The following is a 25021-nucleotide window of genomic DNA, read 5'->3' on the forward strand; positions in this document are numbered from 1 at the left end:
TGGGGTTTGGCCCCGCCACAAATGCCCTCCAGATAAAAAAAAATTTTTTGTGGGGGTTTAGGCCGCCACAAAATATTACGTATATTAAAAAATTAATTTTTTTAAATTCAAAATTAATTTTGTATTATAATATTATATATAATAAATTAATATAAATATAAATTTAAAATTTGAATTTAAATTGTAATTAAATTAAAATTATAATTAAATTTAAAATATAATATCATTATAAATTAAATTTAATATATAATAAACTAATCTGAATATAATTAAAAATTAAAATTAAATTTAAAATAAAATATTTAAATTATAATTATAATTAAAGATTAATTTAAATTACAAATAAAAAAAATTAAAATTAAAATTAAATTAAAATTTAAATAAAATTAAAATTAAATATTAAAATAAAAATAAATATTATATATAAAAATATAATATTAATAATAATTAAATTAATTACCACAAAATCAAATAAAACATGCATTCCAAAATTAACAAATAATGTCTTACAAACCCAAAATTTATAAATAATGTCTTACAAACGCAAAATTAAACACACAATAATTAACTAAGACAACATAATTAATATGTGTTCATACAACCCAAAAATAAATTATGAAATTATTCAGATGACATCAATCCTCATAATAATTCCTCTGATCAGCTCCACTCACACCATCATTATGTCCTGCCATGCCCGACGAAAGAAGTCCCTCAAAAGTATTATGAATTTGTGTTGGAGGAGACATCATGGTTTGAAATTGAATTTCATCTTCAATGGCACCACCACTAGTCGAATGAGGAGCCCTAGCTGGTTGAGGTTGATTTAAATCTGGTCTGATCAACCCAGCTGTTGGCATAGTTGGTCGGTATGCAGTTTGATGATCTGGTTGAGGTTGAGGAATTTGATGTGAAGAGGACGGAACATACGGATAATTATGAAAATATTGTTGTTGTTGAAACATTGGCGGCTGCTGCTGTACTTGCTGGAAGGCAGAGTTCGGAGGATCCTGGTGTTGCTGTTGGAAATTTGGAGGCGGTTGCTGCTGCTGGGAGTATTGAGAGTAATTTTGTTGCTGCTGGAATAGTGGTTGTTGAGGCAAGTATTGAGGCCGAGGCGGGAACTGCTGATGAAACACAGGAGGAAATGAAAATTGTTGTTGTTGAAATTGTTGTTGTTGCTGCTGAAACTGCTGCTGCTGCTCTTGAAACTTTTGTTTCCACTCCTCATTCAATTTATCAATTGCGGCTTGTATCAGCTGTTGTGTCTTTTCTTCTTGCTCACTTGCCCATTGCTTCTTTAACTGGTCAAGATCATTATCTATCGACGGACGATGAGATCGATCCGTACTAGCATAAGAAGAAGACGTCTCAGTCTGAATATAGCCGGTTGGACCTTTCTTAAAGGTTGATGATAAACTACCGGCACCCAGCACACGCCCTTTGTACTTGCCACCACTGATGTGCATAAAACTTGCGGTCTCATATTGTTTCCGCTGCACTGGACCAGCTCGCTGAGCAGGAGGAAGAGTAGCTTGATGATCATCCCATTCTTTCATGATTTGTTGAAGTTGTTCCTATATTAAAAATAAAAAAATAAAATAGTTAATAATTAATATATAATAATTTATAGGTCTAATTAATATATAACAATTAATATATAATAATTACCTGAATATTTTTTGATAATTCATCAGTATACTCATTTGTTTCAGGATTAACATGAAGATAGCGATGTATCTCAGCCTGAGTGACCTCCCTTCCAAGTTGCTTTTCCTAAAATATTAAATTAATGTCAAGTTTATAAGTTGGTGAAATGTGATGATTAATTGAATATAAATTAATAGATATATATTATAAATAATAATAAATTACCATATAATATTTAATTTCTCCAGCAGACATGGAACCTCCCTTATGAGTACTGGTACCCCTCTCAGATGCTCTATTAGTCTTTGCTTTTTCTCTCTTCTGTTTGTAAGCATCTGTGTTCCATTTCCTCCACAAAGCAGTCCAAACATTTTCACCAATCCAATTAGGCCGTTTTTCCTCCCCCTTATTACGTGCGTAAGCCAACATAGATGAGAGACGCTTTGAAAAGCGATGGTCAAATGAAGCCAAAACTGCGGCATCATGCTCTCTTTTCCAAGTGCATTTGGTCTGTTGTTTGTTGAAATTTAAAAAATATTAAAAATATAATTAGTAATTCAGTAAATTAATCAAATGTATAAATAAATAGTAATTAAATAAATTAATCTAATGACTTACTTTGAAACAATGTAAAAACTGATCAACTTCCCTAATTTGAGGTGTCTTATCCTCTTTTATCTCACCCCAAGACAACCATGGTTTTTTATATTTCTCTTGTATGACTTCAGCAATTGCCTTTGCAGATGATTTAAAAGGAAGATATCTTCAAAGTTTATATGCAAATTAAATATAAAAATAAATTAATAAAATTAATAATGTATTTACATTGCAATAATAATGAAATATTTAATCAATCATAGTTTACATACCCATCTCCTTCTGGAATGATGACAATGCGGTTGTAGCAATCAACACATCCGGGATCCATTATTTCGTCTAAGGTATAAGGCTCTACTGGGACCTCCGGATATAGAGGAATAGCTCCACCACTAGTACCAATGGACGGCATCGGCATGAGAGATGGGTCATTAACAACACGTTTAGCAACTTTTTTCTTACCACGTGATGTTTTGGATATTCCTCGTATTGCCGCCGTTCCTGTTCCTCCCGATCCATCCGAACCTCCTGATCCTCCTACTCCCGACACTGAAGCCATGTCTATATATATATATATCCATATCCATACATATATATAATATAATATATGTGTGTATACAATTAACATAAGATTAATTAATAATGAAATATACATAAATAAATTATAACACTGACATAAATAAAGAAATATATATAAAATATAAAAATATATATATAAGGTGTCGTTCATTTCAATTACAATATATAATATTATAGATATAGAAACACACATATATATATAATTAATTAATTGTCTTCGTCTTCGTCTTCGTCATCATCGTCGTCGTCATTTGATGAGTGAATTAAGTCATTGCCTTCATCATTCTCTAATTCATCTATTTCTTGTTCATCAACTTCTTCTCCAATGTGTGACTCATGACAAAGTTGACTAATAGTCTCATCTCCAATCACATGATCCAAATTTGACATTTCATCCATTTGAAATGCAACTTCTTCATTTTGACCTGCTTCAACTTCTTCGATTCCACTCGTTGGTCTTGTTTTGATTGCAGCACACCAACCTTGTTTGCTTCTGACAGTTGATGGATAAGGAACATAATAGACTTGTCTTACATTATGGGCCAGGGCAAATGGATCAAACCGTGGATATTTTTTGCTCATACGAATGTCTACAGTATTGGATATCAAATTTATTTTAGTTCCTCTGCTAGATGGATCAAACCACTTACAGTAAAACAACACCACTTTTTTCGCATAATCTAGGAACGTGTAGTCAATTTCGTAAATATGCTCAATTATGCCATAGAAATCTTCTACTACACCACTATCAGAGACACTTTTCATACAAACTCCACTATTAATTGTTTCTTTTCCTTCAGTCCAAGATTCAGTGTGAAATTTGTATCCATTGACGTAATAGGTGTGCCATTCTTTGAAACTTCTACTCGGGCCCATAGATAAGTGCCTTAAGTGGATGTTGATAGGAGTTTGTTCTTCGAGATGCACTTGTTGTTGAAACCATAATGGGAAATTTGAATGTATATCATCAGATGATTGTCCCGTATTTAAAAATGCCCTGATCGATGACCATATATATGGTGAATATCAATTTAATCATATAATTAAATATAATTAATATGAAGAGAAATTTGAAACGTACTCAATGTATGGTTTAACTTCGGTGCAGTTAATCAAAACGTGAACATGTGCCGCATTAAATACTTTGTCGCTTGGCCAGAAAATCGGAAAATCCCTACCAGCATGATGACCAGACAAGCAAAAAACTGATAAAGCATGTGGATGACGTATAACACTATCAGTAGCGTTTCTTCCGTTAACTGGTGACAACGTTTCGTTGTTGAAATAATGAGAACAAAAGTGTGTTGTTTCACGGTGAAGGTAAGATGAACAAATTGAGCCCTCAACTCTAGCTTTGTTTTTCACCGACCGTTTTGAATAACCCATGAACCTATAATATACAAAGAGATGTACAATAAGCTCCATGTATATATAAGTTGAAGTATATTGAAAATCAAGTATATGTATATATATATCACCTTTCAAATGGATACATCCATCTATACTGAACTGGTCCACCAAGCCTAGCTTCACTTGCAAGATGCACTGAGAGATGCTCCATGGAATCAAAAAACCCAGGAGGAAATACTTTCTCCAACTTACATAGAATGATCGGAATGTCATTTTCCATCTTGATGAGATCTTTATCATAGAGTGTTGAAGAACACAAATTCTTGAAATATTGACTCACTTCAATAAGTGGGTTCAATACATGTGTCGGTAAAGCACTAAAGGCAATAGGAAGTAAACACTCTAAAAATATATGACAATCATGACTTTTCATCCCATGCATCCTCCCATTTTCCACATCAGCACATCTTGCCAAATTAGAACAATAACCGTCAGGCGTCTTCAGCTCTTTGATCCAACGATAAACAGATTTGGCTTCATCAGTAGATAAAGTGTAATTCGCACGAGGTTTTAGGGTCTTGCCGTTTTGTTCCACCAACAACAAATCTGGTCGTCTGCAATATATACCTATGTCTTTTCTGGCTTTGTCATTATCTTTTGTTTTTCCTTTCACATTCATCACAGTATTAAATATGTTGTCAAAGAAATTTTTCTCAATATGCATTACATCGAGATTATGTCTCAAAAGATTATCTTTCCAATACGGTAGATCCCAAAAAATACATCTTTTTGTCCAATTGTGCCATTGTCCATAACCTTGTGGTTTACAGGCCACACCATTAACAACATGTACCTTTGGCATATCTTTTACTTTATTCCAAACTTGTTCTGATGTCAACTTAAGCGGTGGTCCTAGACTTTCTGCATAGCCCTTCATAAATGCAGCTTTGTTCCTTCTAAATGCATGATCAGCAGGTAAAAACCTACGATGCGAGTCAAACCACGATGCTTTCCCGCCAAATTTTAAAGTAAATGCTTTTGTATCTTCCATACAAATAGGACAAGCTAATTTACCATGGGTGCCCCATCCTGACAACATCCCATAAGCGGGGAAATCATTAATGGTCCACATCAATGCAGCTCTCATCATAAAATTTTCTCTCCGAGCAATATCATATGTCAAGACACCATTCCACAACCTCTTCAAATCGTCAATCAAAGGTTGTAAAAAAATATCAATACCAGTTGTAGGATTAGAAGGACCTGGTATCACAGCAGCTAAGAACATATAAGGTTTAGACATACACATATTAGGAGGAAGATTGTAAGGAGTAACAATAACCGGCCAACAAGAATAAGGAGTAGACGATGCTTGTATGTACGACGTAAATCCATCTGAGGATAATCCAAGTCTTACATTGCGTGGATCTGACGCAAAATCAGGATGCATTTGATCAAAGTGTTTCCATGCCTGACCATCAGACGGATGTCGCAACTCGCTTGAATTTCTTCTATTCTCATAATGCCACGTCATATTTCCTGCAGTTTGTATTGATGCAAACAATCTCTGCAATCTTGATACAATAGGTAGGTAAAACATTGCTTTCCTTGGAATTGATTTTCCCCTACTTACCCTAGAGTTATTCCTTTGGTGATACCTTGGTTGTTGACAAAATTTGCATTCAACTAAGTTAGCATCATTCATACCAAATTCATTGTCATAATACAACATGCAACCTTTAACACAACAATCAATCCTCTTGACACCTAATCCTAACTTTGACACTAACCGTTTCGCATCATAATAACTTTGCGGCAAACCATCTCTAACAGGTGTTGCATCTAGCATCATTTTAGTCATGAAATCCAAAGCTAAATCAGGAACATGAAATTGAGACTTTAGACCTAATAGTCTAATACACATTGATAACTTTGAGTTTGAAGAACCTTCAAACAACGGTTTATTTGTCTCTTTCAAAAGACCATAAAATCTCTGAGCTTCTTCATTGGGAAGTCCATCGGTATCGTCATATTGATCTTCATTGAATGACAAATTAACCCCAACAGCATCCGAGATCATATCATTCATCGCCTCAAAGTGTTGATAGTTATAATAATCTATACCTAACATGGTAGTACTACTTGAAGGACCTGTGTTATAATTCTCCATAGATGTACTAGTATTAGGCGCCGCTGGAGACTCTTCTCCATGATTAGTCCAAATCCAGTAGTTAGGCATAAATCCATCTGCATACAAATGCACTCTTATTTCATCTTCACTTTTAAACCGTCTACATCGACATAAACAACATGGACATCTCATTCCCCCTTCATCTTGGACAATTTGTTGCACTCTCGCAAAATTCAGAAAGTCTTCAACCTTGTTAGCAAAACGTTGTTTAAGACCCTTTCTTCCAGGAAAATTCCTATCGTACATCCAACTACGGTATAAATCCATATATATATATATATATATATATATATATATCTGTGTGTGTGTGTGTGTGTGTGTGTATATATATATGTATATGTTTATTCTAAAAATTAAATAAATATATAAATTATGTGCATATATATTTATATATATATCGATGTTTTATATATTAATTGCTTTATTTTTCAAAAGCATTATATATAAATTTTGACATATTTATATGTCAATTAGGGGAGCATGCATCTGCACACAATATAATATATTATTACCAATACAATAAATATATATAAACCGAAATAAAATTATATATATATATCAATACAATATAATATATTATTATCAATACAATACAATAATATATAATATATTATTATCAATATAATATATATATCAATACAATAAATTATATATATCAATACAATAAATATATATAAACCTATATAAAATTTTAAATGATGTTTTTTTAAAAATCAAGACTAATAATCAAGACTTATTTATAACAAAAAATAATAATATCATCAATTTTAATAATGTTTTTTTAAATAATAATTATATTAAAACTAATATATTTTAACCGTGGTTTGAAACTTTAATTTATCATATATTAATATGTAAACAACATCATTTCTATTTTTTTAAAAATAAATTTATAAAACTAATCTAAATATAAATATTACTAATCTATATTTTAAAAATAATATATATATTTACTAATCTAAATTTAAAATATATAAAATACTAACTTGATGCCGAGTAGCGTCTGACTTCAAGCTTTCACTCACGTACGATATGCTTGCAAGTCTTCGAAATAATTAACAAGCACTGTAAAAATAAAAATCAATAACATTAATTAGTTATATCAAATTAAAAAATAAAATTATAAAACTACATATATAATATAATTATACTTACCAAATTTAAATGAAGCTTAAGAGTAATTTTGTGTAGAGAGAAGGAGGAGAGAATGGTTAGAATGAGGTTGTAGAGAGAAGTTGGATGTGAAAAAATGAAGGAGGAGGGGAGAAAAATATATATAGATTCAGGTTGAGCATTTGTGGCGGCTAAAGCAGCCACAATGCCAACGGATATATTGATATTTGTGGCGGCCTGGGCGGCCAGAAAAGCCAACGGCTATAATGCCATTTGTGGCGGCTTTTGCCGCCAGTAATTCTAACGGTAAAATGCTTTGTGACGGCCTTTTCCGCCAGTAATTGGGCCTCCATTTGTGGCGGCCTTTGCCGCCAGTAATGCCAACGGTACAATCCTTTGTGACGGCCTAAGCGGCCACAAAATCCAGCTGGATTGGGCCTCCTTTGTGGCGGCCTTTGCAGCCACAAATGCCACGTGCGCGTTCCTTTGTGGCGGCCTTTGCAGCCACAAATGCCACGTGCGCGTTCCTTTGTGGCGGCCTTTGCAGCCACAAATGCCACGTGCGCGTTCCTTTGTGGCGGCCTTTGCAGCCACAAATGCCACGTGCGCGTTCCTTTGTGGCGGCCTTTGCAGCCACAAATGCCACGTGCGCGTTCCTTTGTGGCGGCCTTTGCAGCCACAAATGCCACGTGCGCGTTCCTTTGTGGCGGCCTTTGCAGCCACAAATGCCACGTGCGCGTTCCTTTGTGGCGGCCTTTGCAGCCACAAATGCCACGTGCGCGTTCCTTTGTGGCGGCCTTTGCAGCCACAAATGCCACGTGCGCGTTCCTTTGTGGCGGCCTTTGCAGCCACAAATGCCACGTGCGCGTTCCTTTGTGGCGGCCTTTGCAGCCACAAATGCCACGTGCGCGTTCCTTTGTGGCGGCCTTTGCAGCCACAAATGCCACGTGCGCGTTCCTTTGTGGCGGCCTTTGCAGCCACAAATGCCACGTGCGCGTTCCTTTGTGGCGGCCTTTGCAGCCACAAATGCCACGTGCGCGTTCCTTTGTGGCGGCCTTTGCAGCCACAAATGCCACGTGCGCGTTCCTTTGTGGCGGCCTTTGCAGCCACAAATGCCACGTGCGCGTTCCTTTGTGGCGGCCTTTGCAGCCACAAATGCCACGTGCGCGTTCCTTTGTGGCGGCCTTTGCAGCCACAAATGCCACGTGCGCGTTCCTTTGTGGCGGCCTTTGCAGCCACAAATGCCACGTGCGCGTTCCTTTGTGGCGGCCTTTGCAGCCACAAATGCCACGTGCGCGTTCCTTTGTGGCGGCCTTTGCAGCCACAAATGCCACGTGCGCGTTCCTTTGTGGCGGCCTTTGCAGCCACAAATGCCACGTGCGCGTTCCTTTGTGGCGGCCTTTGCAGCCACAAATGCCACGTGCGCGTTCCTTTGTGGCGGCCTTTGCAGCCACAAATGCCACGTGCGCGTTCCTTTGTGGCGGCCTTTGCAGCCACAAATGCCACGTGCGCGTTCCTTTGTGGCGGCCTTTGCAGCCACAAATGCCACGTGCGCGTTCCTTTGTGGCGGCCTTTGCAGCCACAAATGCCACGTGCGCGTTCCTTTGTGGCGGCCTTTGCAGCCACAAATGCCACGTGCGCGTTCCTTTGTGGCGGCCTTTGCAGCCACAAATGCCACGTGCGCGTTCCTTTGTGGCGGCCTTTGCAGCCACAAATGCCACGTGCGCGTTCCTTTGTGGCGGCCTTTGCAGCCACAAATGCCACGTGCGCGTTCCTTTGTGGCGGCCTTTGCAGCCACAAATGCCACGTGCGCGTTCCTTTGTGGCGGCCTTTGCAGCCACAAATGCCACGTGCGCGTTCCTTTGTGGCGGCCTTTGCAGCCACAAATGCCACGTGCGCGTTCCTTTGTGGCGGCCTTTGCAGCCACAAATGCCACGTGCGCGTTCCTTTGTGGCGGCCTTTGCAGCCACAAATGCCACGTGCGCGTTCCTTTGTGGCGGCCTTTGCAGCCACAAATGCCACGTGCGCGTTCCTTTGTGGCGGCCTTTGCAGCCACAAATGCCACGTGCGCGTTCCTTTGTGGCGGCCTTTGCAGCCACAAATGCCACGTGCGCGTTCCTTTGTGGCGGCCTTTGCAGCCACAAATGCCACGTGCGCGTTCCTTTGTGGCGGCCTTTGCAGCCACAAATGCCACGTGCGCGTTCCTTTGTGGCGGCCTTTGCAGCCACAAATGCCACGTGCGCGTTCCTTTGTGGCGGCCTTTGCAGCCACAAATGCCACGTGCGCGTTCCTTTGTGGCGGCCTTTGCAGCCACAAATGCCACGTGCGCGTTCCTTTGTGGCGGCCTTTGCAGCCACAAATGCCACGTGCGCGTTCCTTTGTGGCGGCCTTTGCAGCCACAAATGCCACGTGCGCGTTCCTTTGTGGCGGCCTTTGCAGCCACAAATGCCACGTGCGCGTTCCTTTGTGGCGGCCTTTGCAGCCACAAATGCCACGTGCGCGTTCCTTTGTGGCGGCCTTTGCAGCCACAAATGCCACGTGCGCGTTCCTTTGTGGCGGCCTTTGCAGCCACAAATGCCACGTGCGCGTTCCTTTGTGGCGGCCTTTGCAGCCACAAATGCCACGTGCGCGTTCCTTTGTGGCGGCCTTTGCAGCCACAAATGCCACGTGCGCGTTCCTTTGTGGCGGCCTTTGCAGCCACAAATGCCACGTGCGCGTTCCTTTGTGGCGGCCTTTGCAGCCACAAATGCCACGTGCGCGTTCCTTTGTGGCGGCCTTTGCAGCCACAAATGCCACGTGCGCGTTCCTTTGTGGCGGCCTTTGCAGCCACAAATGCCACGTGCGCGTTCCTTTGTGGCGGCCTTTGCAGCCACAAATGCCACGTGCGCGTTCCTTTGTGGCGGCCTTTGCAGCCACAAATGCCACGTGCGCGTTCCTTTGTGGCGGCCTTTGCAGCCACAAATGCCACGTGCGCGTTCCTTTGTGGCGGCCTTTGCAGCCACAAATGCCACGTGCGCGTTCCTTTGTGGCGGCCTTTGCAGCCACAAATGCCACGTGCGCGTTCCTTTGTGGCGGCCTTTGCAGCCACAAATGCCACGTGCGCGTTCCTTTGTGGCGGCCTTTGCAGCCACAAATGCCACGTGCGCGTTCCTTTGTGGCGGCCTTTGCAGCCACAAATGCCACGTGCGCGTTCCTTTGTGGCGGCCTTTGCAGCCACAAATGCCACGTGCGCGTTCCTTTGTGGCGGCCTTTGCAGCCACAAATGCCACGTGCGCGTTCCTTTGTGGCGGCCTTTGCAGCCACAAATGCCACGTGCGCGTTCCTTTGTGGCGGCCTTTGCAGCCACAAATGCCACGTGCGCGTTCCTTTGTGGCGGCCTTTGCAGCCACAAATGCCACGTGCGCGTTCCTTTGTGGCGGCCTTTGCAGCCACAAATGCCACGTGCGCGTTCCTTTGTGGCGGCCTTTGCAGCCACAAATGCCACGTGCGCGTTCCTTTGTGGCGGCCTTTGCAGCCACAAATGCCACGTGCGCGTTCCTTTGTGGCGGCCTTTGCAGCCACAAATGCCACGTGCGCGTTCCTTTGTGGCGGCCTTTGCAGCCACAAATGCCACGTGCGCGTTCCTTTGTGGCGGCCTTTGCAGCCACAAATGCCACGTGCGCGTTCCTTTGTGGCGGCCTTTGCAGCCACAAATGCCACGTGCGCGTTCCTTTGTGGCGGCCTTTGCAGCCACAAATGCCACGTGCGCGTTCCTTTGTGGCGGCCTTTGCAGCCACAAATGCCACGTGCGCGTTCCTTTGTGGCGGCCTTTGCAGCCACAAATGCCACGTGCGCGTTCCTTTGTGGCGGCCTTTGCAGCCACAAATGCCACGTGCGCGTTCCTTTGTGGCGGCCTTTGCAGCCACAAATGCCACGTGCGCGTTCCTTTGTGGCGGCCTTTGCAGCCACAAATGCCACGTGCGCGTTCCTTTGTGGCGGCCTTTGCAGCCACAAATGCCACGTGCGCGTTCCTTTGTGGCGGCCTTTGCAGCCACAAATGCCACGTGCGCGTTCCTTTGTGGCGGCCTTTGCAGCCACAAATGCCACGTGCGCGTTCCTTTGTGGCGGCCTTTGCAGCCACAAATGCCACGTGCGCGTTCCTTTGTGGCGGCCTTTGCAGCCACAAATGCCACGTGCGCGTTCCTTTGTGGCGGCCTTTGCAGCCACAAATGCCACGTGCGCGTTCCTTTGTGGCGGCCTTTGCAGCCACAAATGCCACGTGCGCGTTCCTTTGTGGCGGCCTTTGCAGCCACAAATGCCACGTGCGCGTTCCTTTGTGGCGGCCTTTGCAGCCACAAATGCCACGTGCGCGTTCCTTTGTGGCGGCCTTTGCAGCCACAAATGCCACGTGCGCGTTCCTTTGTGGCGGCCTTTGCAGCCACAAATGCCACGTGCGCGTTCCTTTGTGGCGGCCTTTGCAGCCACAAATGCCACGTGCGCGTTCCTTTGTGGCGGCCTTTGCAGCCACAAATGCCACGTGCGCGTTCCTTTGTGGCGGCCTTTGCAGCCACAAATGCCACGTGCGCGTTCCTTTGTGGCGGCCTTTGCAGCCACAAATGCCACGTGCGCGTTCCTTTGTGGCGGCCTTTGCAGCCACAAATGCCACGTGCGCGTTCCTTTGTGGCGGCCTTTGCAGCCACAAATGCCACGTGCGCGTTCCTTTGTGGCGGCCTTTGCAGCCACAAATGCCACGTGCGCGTTCCTTTGTGGCGGCCTTTGCAGCCACAAATGCCACGTGCGCGTTCCTTTGTGGCGGCCTTTGCAGCCACAAATGCCACGTGCGCGTTCCTTTGTGGCGGCCTTTGCAGCCACAAATGCCACGTGCGCGTTCCTTTGTGGCGGCCTTTGCAGCCACAAATGCCACGTGCGCGTTCCTTTGTGGCGGCCTTTGCAGCCACAAATGCCACGTGCGCGTTCCTTTGTGGCGGCCTTTGCAGCCACAAATGCCACGTGCGCGTTCCTTTGTGGCGGCCTTTGCAGCCACAAATGCCACGTGCGCGTTCCTTTGTGGCGGCCTTTGCAGCCACAAATGCCACGTGCGCGTTCCTTTGTGGCGGCCTTTGCAGCCACAAATGCCACGTGCGCGTTCCTTTGTGGCGGCCTTTGCAGCCACAAATGCCACGTGCGCGTTCCTTTGTGGCGGCCTTTGCAGCCACAAATGCCACGTGCGCGTTCCTTTGTGGCGGCCTTTGCAGCCACAAATGCCACGTGCGCGTTCCTTTGTGGCGGCCTTTGCAGCCACAAATGCCACGTGCGCGTTCCTTTGTGGCGGCCTTTGCAGCCACAAATGCCACGTGCGCGTTCCTTTGTGGCGGCCTTTGCAGCCACAAATGCCACGTGCGCGTTCCTTTGTGGCGGCCTTTGCAGCCACAAATGCCACGTGCGCGTTCCTTTGTGGCGGCCTTTGCAGCCACAAATGCCACGTGCGCGTTCCTTTGTGGCGGCCTTTGCAGCCACAAATGCCACGTGCGCGTTCCTTTGTGGCGGCCTTTGCAGCCACAAATGCCACGTGCGCGTTCCTTTGTGGCGGCCTTTGCAGCCACAAATGCCACGTGCGCGTTCCTTTGTGGCGGCCTTTGCAGCCACAAATGCCACGTGCGCGTTCCTTTGTGGCGGCCTTTGCAGCCACAAATGCCACGTGCGCGTTCCTTTGTGGCGGCCTTTGCAGCCACAAATGCCACGTGCGCGTTCCTTTGTGGCGGCCTTTGCAGCCACAAATGCCACGTGCGCGTTCCTTTGTGGCGGCCTTTGCAGCCACAAATGCCACGTGCGCGTTCCTTTGTGGCGGCCTTTGCAGCCACAAATGCCACGTGCGCGTTCCTTTGTGGCGGCCTTTGCAGCCACAAATGCCACGTGCGCGTTCCTTTGTGGCGGCCTTTGCAGCCACAAATGCCACGTGCGCGTTCCTTTGTGGCGGCCTTTGCAGCCACAAATGCCACGTGCGCGTTCCTTTGTGGCGGCCTTTGCAGCCACAAATGCCACGTGCGCGTTCCTTTGTGGCGGCCTTTGCAGCCACAAATGCCACGTGCGCGTTCCTTTGTGGCGGCCTTTGCAGCCACAAATGCCACGTGCGCGTTCCTTTGTGGCGGCCTTTGCAGCCACAAATGCCACGTGCGCGTTCCTTTGTGGCGGCCTTTGCAGCCACAAATGCCACGTGCGCGTTCCTTTGTGGCGGCCTTTGCAGCCACAAATGCCACGTGCGCGTTCCTTTGTGGCGGCCTTTGCAGCCACAAATGCCACGTGCGCGTTCCTTTGTGGCGGCCTTTGCAGCCACAAATGCCACGTGCGCGTTCCTTTGTGGCGGCCTTTGCAGCCACAAATGCCACGTGCGCGTTCCTTTGTGGCGGCCTTTGCAGCCACAAATGCCACGTGCGCGTTCCTTTGTGGCGGCCTTTGCAGCCACAAATGCCACGTGCGCGTTCCTTTGTGGCGGCCTTTGCAGCCACAAATGCCACGTGCGCGTTCCTTTGTGGCGGCCTTTGCAGCCACAAATGCCACGTGCGCGTTCCTTTGTGGCGGCCTTTGCAGCCACAAATGCCACGTGCGCGTTCCTTTGTGGCGGCCTTTGCAGCCACAAATGCCACGTGCGCGTTCCTTTGTGGCGGCCTTTGCAGCCACAAATGCCACGTGCGCGTTCCTTTGTGGCGGCCTTTGCAGCCACAAATGCCACGTGCGCGTTCCTTTGTGGCGGCCTTTGCAGCCACAAATGCCACGTGCGCGTTCCTTTGTGGCGGCCTTTGCAGCCACAAATGCCACGTGCGCGTTCCTTTGTGGCGGCCTTTGCAGCCACAAATGCCACGTGCGCGTTCCTTTGTGGCGGCCTTTGCAGCCACAAATGCCACGTGCGCGTTCCTTTGTGGCGGCCTTTGCAGCCACAAATGCCACGTGCGCGTTCCTTTGTGGCGGCCTTTGCAGCCACAAATGCCACGTGCGCGTTCCTTTGTGGCGGCCTTTGCAGCCACAAATGCCACGTGCGCGTTCCTTTGTGGCGGCCTTTGCAGCCACAAATGCCACGTGCGCGTTCCTTTGTGGCGGCCTTTGCAGCCACAAATGCCACGTGCGCGTTCCTTTGTGGCGGCCTTTGCAGCCACAAATGCCACGTGCGCGTTCCTTTGTGGCGGCCTTTGCAGCCACAAATGCCACGTGCGCGTTCCTTTGTGGCGGCCTTTGCAGCCACAAATGCCACGTGCGCGTTCCTTTGTGGCGGCCTTTGCAGCCACAAATGCCACGTGCGCGTTCCTTTGTGGCGGCCTTTGCAGCCACAAATGCCACGTGCGCGTTCCTTTGTGGCGGCCTTTGCAGCCACAAATGCCACGTGCGCGTTCCTTTGTGGCGGCCTTTGCAGCCACAAATGCCACGTGCGCGTTCCTTTGTGGCGGCCTTTGCAGCCACAAATGCCACGTGCGCGTTCCTTTGTGGCGGCCTTTGCAGCCACAAATGCCACGTGCGCGTTCCTTTGTGGCGGCCTTTGCAGCCACAAATGCCACGTGCGCGTTCCTTTGTGGCGGCCTTTGCAGCCACAAATGCCACGTGCGCGTTCCTTTGTGGCGGCCTTTGCAGCCACAAATGCCACGTGCGCGTTCCTTTGTGGCGGCCTTTGCAGCCACAAATGCCACGTGCGCGTTCCTTTGTGGCGGCCTTTGCAGCCACAAATGCCACGTGCGCGTTCCTTTGTGGCGGCCTTTGCAGCCACAAATGCCACGTGCGCGTTCCTTTGTGGCGGCCTTTGCAGCCACAAATGCCACGTGCGCGTTCCTTTGTGGCGGCCTTTGCAGCCACAAATGCCACGTGCGCGTTCCTTTGTGGCGGCCTTTGCAGCCACAAATGCCACGTGCGCGTTCCTTTGTGGCGGCCTTTGCAGCCACAAATGCCACGTGCGCGTTCCTTTGTGGCGGCCTTTGCAGCCACAAATGCCACGTGCGCGTTCCTTTGTGGCGGCCTTTGCAGCCACAAATGCCACGTGCGCGTTCCTTTGTGGCGGCCTTTGCAGCCACAAATGCCACGTGCGCGTTCCTTTGTGGCGGCCTTTGCAGCCACAAATGCCACGTGCGCGTTCCTTTGTGGCGGCCTTTGCAGCCACAAATGCCACGTGCGCGTTCCTTTGTGGCGGCCTTTGCAGCCACAAATGCCACGTGCGCGTTCCTTTGTGGCGGCCTTTGCAGCCACAAATGCCACGTGCGCGTTCCTTTGTGGCGGCCTTTGCAGCCACAAATGCCACGTGCGCGTTCCTTTGTGGCGGCCTTTGCAGCCACAAATGCCACGTGCGCGTTCCTTTGTGGCGGCCTTTGCAGCCACAAATGCCACGTGCGCGTTCCTTTGTGGCGGCCTTTGCAGCCACAAATGCCACGTGCGCGTTCCTTTGTGGCGGCCTTTGCAGCCACAAATGCCACGTGCGCGTTCCTTTGTGGCGGCCTTTGCAGCCACAAATGCCACGTGCGCGTTCCTTTGTGGCGGCCTTTGCAGCCACAAATGCCACGTGCGCGTTCCTTTGTGGCGGCCTTTGCAGCCACAAATGCCACGTGCGCGTTCCTTTGTGGCGGCCTTTGCAGCCACAAATGCCACGTGCGCGTTCCTTTGTGGCGGCCTTTGCAGCCACAAATGCCACGTGCGCGTTCCTTTGTGGCGGCCTTTGCAGCCACAAATGCCACGTGCGCGTTCCTTTGTGGCGGCCTTTGCAGCCACAAATGCCACGTGCGCGTTCCTTTGTGGCGGCCTTTGCAGCCACAAATGCCACGTGCGCGTTCCTTTGTGGCGGCCTTTGCAGCCACAAATGCCACGTGCGCGTTCCTTTGTGGCGGCCTTTGCAGCCACAAATGCCACGTGCGCGTTCCTTTGTGGCGGCCTTTGCAGCCACAAATGCCACGTGCGCGTTCCTTTGTGGCGGCCTTTGCAGCCACAAATGCCACGTGCGCGTTCCTTTGTGGCGGCCTTTGCAGCCACAAATGCCACGTGCGCGTTCCTTTGTGGCGGCCTTTGCAGCCACAAATGCCACGTGCGCGTTCCTTTGTGGCGGCCTTTGCAGCCACAAATGCCACGTGCGCGTTCCTTTGTGGCGGCCTTTGCAGCCACAAATGCCACGTGCGCGTTCCTTTGTGGCGGCCTTTGCAGCCACAAATGCCACGTGCGCGTTCCTTTGTGGCGGCCTTTGCAGCCACAAATGCCACGTGCGCGTTCCTTTGTGGCGGCCTTTGCAGCCACAAATGCCACGTGCGCGTTCCTTTGTGGCGGCCTTTGCAGCCACAAATGCCACGTGCGCGTTCCTTTGTGGCGGCCTTTGCAGCCACAAATGCCACGTGCGCGTTCCTTTGTGGCGGCCTTTGCAGCCACAAATGCCACGTGCGCGTTCCTTTGTGGCGGCCTTTGCAGCCACAAATGCCACGTGCGCGTTCCTTTGTGGCGGCCTTTGCAGCCACAAATGCCACGTGCGCGTTCCTTTGTGGCGGCCTTTGCAGCCACAAATGCCACGTGCGCGTTCCTTTGTGGCGGCCTTTGCAGCCACAAATGCCACGTGCGCGTTCCTTTGTGGCGGCCTTTGCAGCCACAAATGCCACGTGCGCGTTCCTTTGTGGCGGCCTTTGCAGCCACAAATGCCACGTGCGCGTTCCTTTGTGGCGGCCTTTGCAGCCACAAATGCCACGTGCGCGTTCCTTTGTGGCGGCCTTTGCAGCCACAAATGCCACGTGCGCGTTCCTTTGTGGCGGCCTTTGCAGCCACAAATGCCACGTGCGCGTTCCTTTGTGGCGGCCTTTGCAGCCACAAATGCCACGTGCGCGTTCCTTTGTGGCGGCCTTTGCAGCCACAAATGCCACGTGCGCGTTCCTTTGTGGCGGCCTTTGCAGCCACAAATGCCACGTGCGCGTTCCTTTGTGGCGGCCTTTGCAGCCACAAATGCCACGTGCGCGTTCCTTTGTGGCGGCCTTTGCAGCCACAAATGCCACGTGCGCGTTCCTTTGTGGCGGCCTTTGCAGCCACAAATGCCACGTGCGCGTTCCTTTGTGGCGGCCTTTGCAGCCACAAATGCCACGTGCGCGTTCCTTTGTGGCGGCCTTTGCAGCCACAAATGCCACGTGCGCGTTCCTTTGTGGCGGCCTTTGCAGCCACAAATGCCACGTGCGCGTTCCTTTGTGGCGGCCTTTGCAGCCACAAATGCCACGTGCGCGTTCCTTTGTGGCGGCCTTTGCAGCCACAAATGCCACGTGCGCGTTCCTTTGTGGCGGCCTTTGCAGCCACAAATGCCACGTGCGCGTTCCTTTGTGGCGGCCTTTGCAGCCACAAATGCCACGTGCGCGTTCCTTTGTGGCGGCCTTTGCAGCCACAAATGCCACGTGCGCGTTCCTTTGTGGCGGCCTTTGCAGCCACAAATGCCACGTGCGCGTTCCTTTGTGGCGGCCTTTGCAGCCACAAATGCCACGTGCGCGTTCCTTTGTGGCGGCCTTTGCAGCCACAAATGCCACGTGCGCGTTCCTTTGTGGCGGCCTTTGCAGCCACAAATGCCACGTGCGCGTTCCTTTGTGGCGGCCTTTGCAGCCACAAATGCCACGTGCGCGTTCCTTTGTGGCGGCCTTTGCAGCCACAAATGCCACGTGCGCGTTCCTTTGTGGCGGCCTTTGCAGCCACAAATGCCACGTGCGCGTTCCTTTGTGGCGGCCTTTGCAGCCACAAATGCCACGTGCGCGTTCCTTTGTGGCGGCCTTTGCAGCCACAAATGCCACGTGCGCGTTCCTTTGTGGCGGCCTTTGCAGCCACAAATGCCACGTGCGCGTTCCTTTGTGGCGGCCTTTGCAGCCACAAATGCCACGTGCGCGTTCCTTTGTGGCGGCCTTTGCAGCCACAAATGCCACGTGCGCGTTCCTTTGTGGCGGCCTTTGCAGCCACAAATGCCACGTGCGCGTTCCTTTGTGGCGGCCTTTGCAGCCACAAATGCCACGTGCGCGTTCCTTTGTGGCGGCCTTTGCAGCCACAAATGCCACGTGCGCGTTCCTTTGTGGCGGCCTTTGCAGCCACAAATGCCACGTGCGCGTTCCTTTGTGGCGGCCTTTGCAGCCACAAATGCCACGTGCGCGTTCCTTTGTGGCGGCCTTTGCAGCCACAAATGCCACGTGCGCGTTCCTTTGTGGCGGCCTTTGCAGCCACAAATGCCACGTGCGCGTTCCTTTGTGGCGGCCTTTGCAGCCACAAATGCCACGTGCGCGTTCCTTTGTGGCGGCCTTTGCAGCCACAAATGCCACGTGCGCGTTCCTTTGTGGCGGCCTTTGCAGCCACAAATGCCACGTGCGCGTTCCTTTGTGGCGGCCTTTGCAGCCACAAATGCCACGTGCGCGTTCCTTTGTGGCGGCCTTTGCAGCCACAAATGCCACGTGCGCGTTCCTTTGTGGCGGCCTTTGCAGCCACAAATGCCACGTGCGCGTTCCTTTGTGGCGGCCTTTGCAGCCACAAATGCCACGTGCGCGTTCCTTTGTGGCGGCCTTTGCAGCCACAAATGCCACGTGCGCGTTCCTTTGTGGCGGCCTTTGCAGCCACAAATGCCACGTGCGCGTTCCTTTGTGGCGGCCTTTGCAGCCACAAATGCCACGTGCGCGTTCCTTTGTGGCGGCCTTTGCAGCCACAAATGCCACGTGCGCGTTCCTTTGTGGCGGCCTTTGCAGCCACAAATGCCACGTGCGCGTTCCTTTGTGGCGGCCTTTGCAGCCACAAATGCCACGTGCGCGTTCCTTTGTGGCGGCCTTTGCAGCCACAAATGCCACGTGCGCGTTCCTTTGTGGCGGCCTTTGCAGCCACAAATGCCACGTGCGCGTTCCTTTGTGGCGGCCTTTGCAGCCACAAATGCCACGTGCGCGTTCCTTTGTGGCGGCCTTTGCAGCCACAAATGCCACGTGCGCGTTCCTTTGTGGCGGCCTTTGCAGCCACAAATGCCACGTGCGCGTTCCTTTGTGGCGGCCTTTGCAGCCACAAATGCCACGTGCGCGTTCCTTTGTGGCGGCCTTTGCAGCCACAAATGCCACGTGCGCGTTCCTTTGTGGCGGCCTTTGCAGCCACAAATGCCACGTGCGCGTTCCTTTGTGGCGGCCTTTGCAGCCACAAATGCCACGTGCGCGTTCCTTTGTGGCGGCCTTTGCAGCCACAAATGCCACGTGCGCGTTCCTTTGTGGCGGCCTTTGCAGCCACAAATGCCACGTGCGCGTTCCTTTGTGGCGGCCTTTGCAGCCACAAATGCCACGTGCGCGTTCCTTTGTGGCGGCCTTTGCAGCCACAAATGCCACGTGCGCGTTCCTTTGTGGCGGCCTTTGCAGCCACAAATGCCACGTGCGCGTTCCTTTGTGGCGGCCTTTGCAGCCACAAATGCCACGTGCGCGTTCCTTTGTGGCGGCCTTTGCAGCCACAAATGCCACGTGCGCGTTCCTTTGTGGCGGCCTTTGCAGCCACAAATGCCACGTGCGCGTTCCTTTGTGGCGGCCTTTGCAGCCACAAATGCCACGTGCGCGTTCCTTTGTGGCGGCCTTTGCAGCCACAAATGCCACGTGCGCGTTCCTTTGTGGCGGCCTTTGCAGCCACAAATGCCACGTGCGCGTTCCTTTGTGGCGGCCTTTGCAGCCACAAATGCCACGTGCGCGTTCCTTTGTGGCGGCCTTTGCAGCCACAAATGCCACGTGCGCGTTCCTTTGTGGCGGCCTTTGCAGCCACAAATGCCACGTGCGCGTTCCTTTGTGGCGGCCTTTGCAGCCACAAATGCCACGTGCGCGTTCCTTTGTGGCGGCCTTTGCAGCCACAAATGCCACGTGCGCGTTCCTTTGTGGCGGCCTTTGCAGCCACAAATGCCACGTGCGCGTTCCTTTGTGGCGGCCTTTGCAGCCACAAATGCCACGTGCGCGTTCCTTTGTGGCGGCCTTTGCAGCCACAAATGCCACGTGCGCGTTCCTTTGTGGCGGCCTTTGCAGCCACAAATGCCACGTGCGCGTTCCTTTGTGGCGGCCTTTGCAGCCACAAATGCCACGTGCGCGTTCCTTTGTGGCGGCCTTTGCAGCCACAAATGCCACGTGCGCGTTCCTTTGTGGCGGCCTTTGCAGCCACAAATGCCACGTGCGCGTTCCTTTGTGGCGGCCTTTGCAGCCACAAATGCCACGTGCGCGTTCCTTTGTGGCGGCCTTTGCAGCCACAAATGCCACGTGCGCGTTCCTTTGTGGCGGCCTTTGCAGCCACAAATGCCACGTGCGCGTTCCTTTGTGGCGGCCTTTGCAGCCACAAATGCCACGTGCGCGTTCCTTTGTGGCGGCCTTTGCAGCCACAAATGCCACGTGCGCGTTCCTTTGTGGCGGCCTTTGCAGCCACAAATGCCACGTGCGCGTTCCTTTGTGGCGGCCTTTGCAGCCACAAATGCCACGTGCGCGTTCCTTTGTGGCGGCCTTTGCAGCCACAAATGCCACGTGCGCGTTCCTTTGTGGCGGCCTTTGCAGCCACAAATGCCACGTGCGCGTTCCTTTGTGGCGGCCTTTGCAGCCACAAATGCCACGTGCGCGTTCCTTTGTGGCGGCCTTTGCAGCCACAAATGCCACGTGCGCGTTCCTTTGTGGCGGCCTTTGCAGCCACAAATGCCACGTGCGCGTTCCTTTGTGGCGGCCTTTGCAGCCACAAATGCCACGTGCGCGTTCCTTTGTGGCGGCCTTTGCAGCCACAAATGCCACGTGCGCGTTCCTTTGTGGCGGCCTTTGCAGCCACAAATGCCACGTGCGCGTTCCTTTGTGGCGGCCTTTGCAGCCACAAATGCCACGTGCGCGTTCCTTTGTGGCGGCCTTTGCAGCCACAAATGCCACGTGCGCGTTCCTTTGTGGCGGCCTTTGCAGCCACAAATGCCACGTGCGCGTTCCTTTGTGGCGGCCTTTGCAGCCACAAATGCCACGTGCGCGTTCCTTTGTGGCGGCCTTTGCAGCCACAAATGCCACGTGCGCGTTCCTTTGTGGCGGCCTTTGCAGCCACAAATGCCACGTGCGCGTTCCTTTGTGGCGGCCTTTGCAGCCACAAATGCCACGTGCGCGTTCCTTTGTGGCGGCCTTTGCAGCCACAAATGCCACGTGCGCGTTCCTTTGTGGCGGCCTTTGCAGCCACAAATGCCACGTGCGCGTTCCTTTGTGGCGGCCTTTGCAGCCACAAATGCCACGTGCGCGTTCCTTTGTGGCGGCCTTTGCAGCCACAAATGCCACGTGCGCGTTCCTTTGTGGCGGCCTTTGCAGCCACAAATGCCACGTGCGCGTTCCTTTGTGGCGGCCTTTGCAGCCACAAATGCCACGTGCGCGTTCCTTTGTGGCGGCCTTTGCAGCCACAAATGCCACGTGCGCGTTCCTTTGTGGCGGCCTTTGCAGCCACAAATGCCACGTGCGCGTTCCTTTGTGGCGGCCTTTGCAGCCACAAATGCCACGTGCGCGTTCCTTTGTGGCGGCCTTTGCAGCCACAAATGCCACGTGCGCGTTCCTTTGTGGCGGCCTTTGCAGCCACAAATGCCACGTGCGCGTTCCTTTGTGGCGGCCTTTGCAGCCACAAATGCCTGGCTGCCTAAGCCCTCACAAAATCACAATGTTGTGATCACAATGTTGTGATTTTGTGAGGGCTTAGGCAGCCACAAAATCAAGTTAAATATTTAAAAATTTGTGAGGGTTTTTTCAGCCACAAATAAAGACCAATTTCAATTTTGACATTTGTAAGGGCTTTTTCGGTCACTAATTTGTGAGGGTTTTATTCGGCCACAAAATATTTATAAAGTTGACCACAAAATGGTGTTTTTCTTGTAGTGGTGGATGAGGGACATGAACATGTTTAAAGTCATCCACCAACCTAGGAAATATTTGGTGTAACTTAGAGGAAACTTGCCAACAACTATTTATATTAAAAGAGAAAACTTTAGAAGTCAAATCGCAATGAAAATTGTCAAGGATATTTAAGAAATTGACCACAGGTAAAGAAAACCAATGATCAATCTAAAATTTAATAAGATTTACCATCCCCACCCTACCATTTAGAATTATCTATAAGTATATGTAAGTAAATCTTAATACTTGATAAAATACTATACTTCAGATAGTAAGAAACAAACATACAATTTCCAAAAACTCCAGCTCTAAGAGAAAGAGCTCCCTGAAGATTAGAATTAACAAAGTCTCAATAAAGATTCAAATTAGTATTTCAATTAATGGGTTTTATGGATCTCAATTCCAGATCACCCTCATCAATAGGTTTGCTAACAATATGCTAGAAAATAGTCATTAATTTCTTAATAATATCATCACCGAAGCTAGCCGCCATAAATTTTCTTACTCCACTTTTCTTTTTTCATCTTGGTTATAGAAGAAGGATGATTTGGGATTATTTTTTAATCTGAAATTACCATTCTACATTATTTTCTCCGTAACCTTTGACTTTAAATAGTGATTTTCACGTAGATCTATTTTTTTTCTCTATTTTTTCGTTATCTTGTTAAGTTAAGTGCAGTGTTGTGTGGTTTTTCTGTCTCGTTGTGGTGTTTATTTTTTGTTTAGATTGATAAATTAATTTTGATCCAAATCGGAGAGATTCAATAAATGATTTCAGCGTTGTCAACATTGCAAATCCAGAGGCATGAGTATTGCAGTCACATTAATTTTATCAAATTTGTAGGTATTTTGTGTTGGGTGGGTTCACTCCCCAAGTGGAACCCACTAGTTTTATTAGTATTAGTATTATTATTAATATTTTTATTATTATTGAAATAAAAGAAAGAAAAAAAAGGGTCTTATTGGACTAGGCCCACGTGAAGGAATTAAAAGAGATTTAGAAATCCTAAGAATTAGTAGAACGAAAGAGAACGGTTGCCAGAGAAAAAAAACATAAGGGTTTGGTTTCGGTGGTGGTAACAGGTGTGTAGCAAACTTGCTCCGTTTGATCTACAAATTTAGTATGTTATTTCTACCACTGAGTTTGTTATTTTAATATACAGTTTGAGTAGTTTTATCTTCTCTAAGAGTAACTTTAGCATACCCACTTTAGTGGAAGGTTGTTATAAGGTTGTTATTGTTGATTGATGTTCCTTATTGTTATTAGGAAGACTCTGGTGTACCCATTAATTATTATAGTGGAAGTTTTACTGGACTAGGTCCCGCGGTTTTTATTCTCTCAATTTGAGGGATGTTTTCCACATTAAAAGTTGTGTTTGTCTCATATTTAATTTTCTGCCAATTATTTTTGCTCTGAAATTGTATTTTCTGTTTGGCCATTTATCTGCACAGGTGGGGGAAAAAATATTTCGCATTATTGAGATAGTTATCGCTAATTATCTCTGGTTTTTTCCAGAAAAAATGGTATCTAGAGCTCGATTATTTGATTTGTGCATTTAAATGGAGGAGGAAAATAAAGGTCTCAATATGATTAAACTCAACTCTTCTAATTATACACTTTGGAAGACTCTCATGGAAGACATGTTATACAGTAAAGATTTGTATGATCCTATTGAGGGTGACACTGCTAAACCCGCAGATAAATCTGACGCTGACTGGAAGAAGATGAATAGAAAGACAGTGGCGTTGATCAGGAAGTGGTTGGATCTTAGTGTGTATCCACATGGTGAAACTGAAATAGATGCTAACAAGATGTGGGAAAAATTAAAAGAGTTGTATGAACAAAAGAATGTGCAAAATAAAGCATTCTTGATTCAGAAGTTGGTGAATATGAAATACAAAGATGTGGATTCAATGGCAGAGCATATGAGTATTTTTCAGAATACAGTGAATCAGTTGACAACTGCAGAAATTAAATTAGATGATGAGTTGCAAGCATTGTTATTGTTGAGTTCCTTGCCTGATAATTGGGAAGTCCTTGTTGTGACGTTGACTAATTCAACTCCAAGTGGAAAGTAGAAAATGTCAACATTTAAAGAGAGCATGTTGAATGAAGAAGCTCGAAGAAAGGAACGTGGTTTGATTGGTTCTTCCTCAAAGTCAAAAGCACCAGTTACAGAGTCACGAGGGAGAAGTCAATCTAGAAACTTCCATAGACGCGGCAACTCTGAAAGTCGTAGCAAGTCAAGAAGCAAGTCGAGGACTAGAAAAGAAGTGATATGCTATCATTGTGGCAAAATGGGTCACATAAAAAGAAATTGCAGGTTCCTTAAGAGAGATCAATCAAGGAAAAGAGATGAAAACAAATAGAAGAAAAATGATAAAGATACAACAACAGTTGCATCTGTTAATAATGTCTACATTGTTTGTGATGATAATTCCATAAACCTTGCATGTCAGGATTCAACTTGGATTATTGATTCGGGTGCCTCATATCATGTTACTCCTAGGCATGATTTCTTCTCATCTTACAGTGCTGGTAATTTTGGCATGGTAAAAATGGGAGATGAAGGAGTATGTAAAATTATCGGTATGGGAGATGTTTGGGTTGAAACTGGGATTGTTGCAAGCTTCAATTGAAGAATGTTAGACACGTTCCTGATATTCGTCTCAATTTGATTTCGGTGAAAGCCTTGGATATTGA

The 25021-nt window shown here is 48.5% G+C and overlaps 1 protein-coding gene across 1 annotated transcript in view; it reads right to left on the bottom strand.

Moving 5' to 3' along the window:
- Positions 1 to 635: 635 nt before the first annotated feature.
- Positions 636 to 25021, bottom strand: part of LOC140918696 (uncharacterized) — a 41466-nt gene continuing 17080 nt past the window's right edge. Inside the window, exons 6-9 of the mRNA XM_073363486.1 lie at positions 2269 to 2413; positions 1876 to 2160; positions 1672 to 1776; positions 636 to 1577 (exon numbers count right to left, since the gene is read on the bottom strand). Of these exons, the coding sequence (XP_073219587.1) occupies positions 636 to 1577; positions 1672 to 1776; positions 1876 to 2160; positions 2269 to 2413 (1477 nt within the window). The remainder of the gene's footprint in view (positions 1578 to 1671; positions 1777 to 1875; positions 2161 to 2268; positions 2414 to 25021) is intronic.

The sequence above is a fragment of the Cicer arietinum genome, chromosome 1 (assembly GCF_000331145.2).
Source record: "Cicer arietinum cultivar CDC Frontier isolate Library 1 chromosome 1, Cicar.CDCFrontier_v2.0, whole genome shotgun sequence".
Taxonomy (NCBI): domain Eukaryota; kingdom Viridiplantae; phylum Streptophyta; class Magnoliopsida; order Fabales; family Fabaceae; genus Cicer; species Cicer arietinum.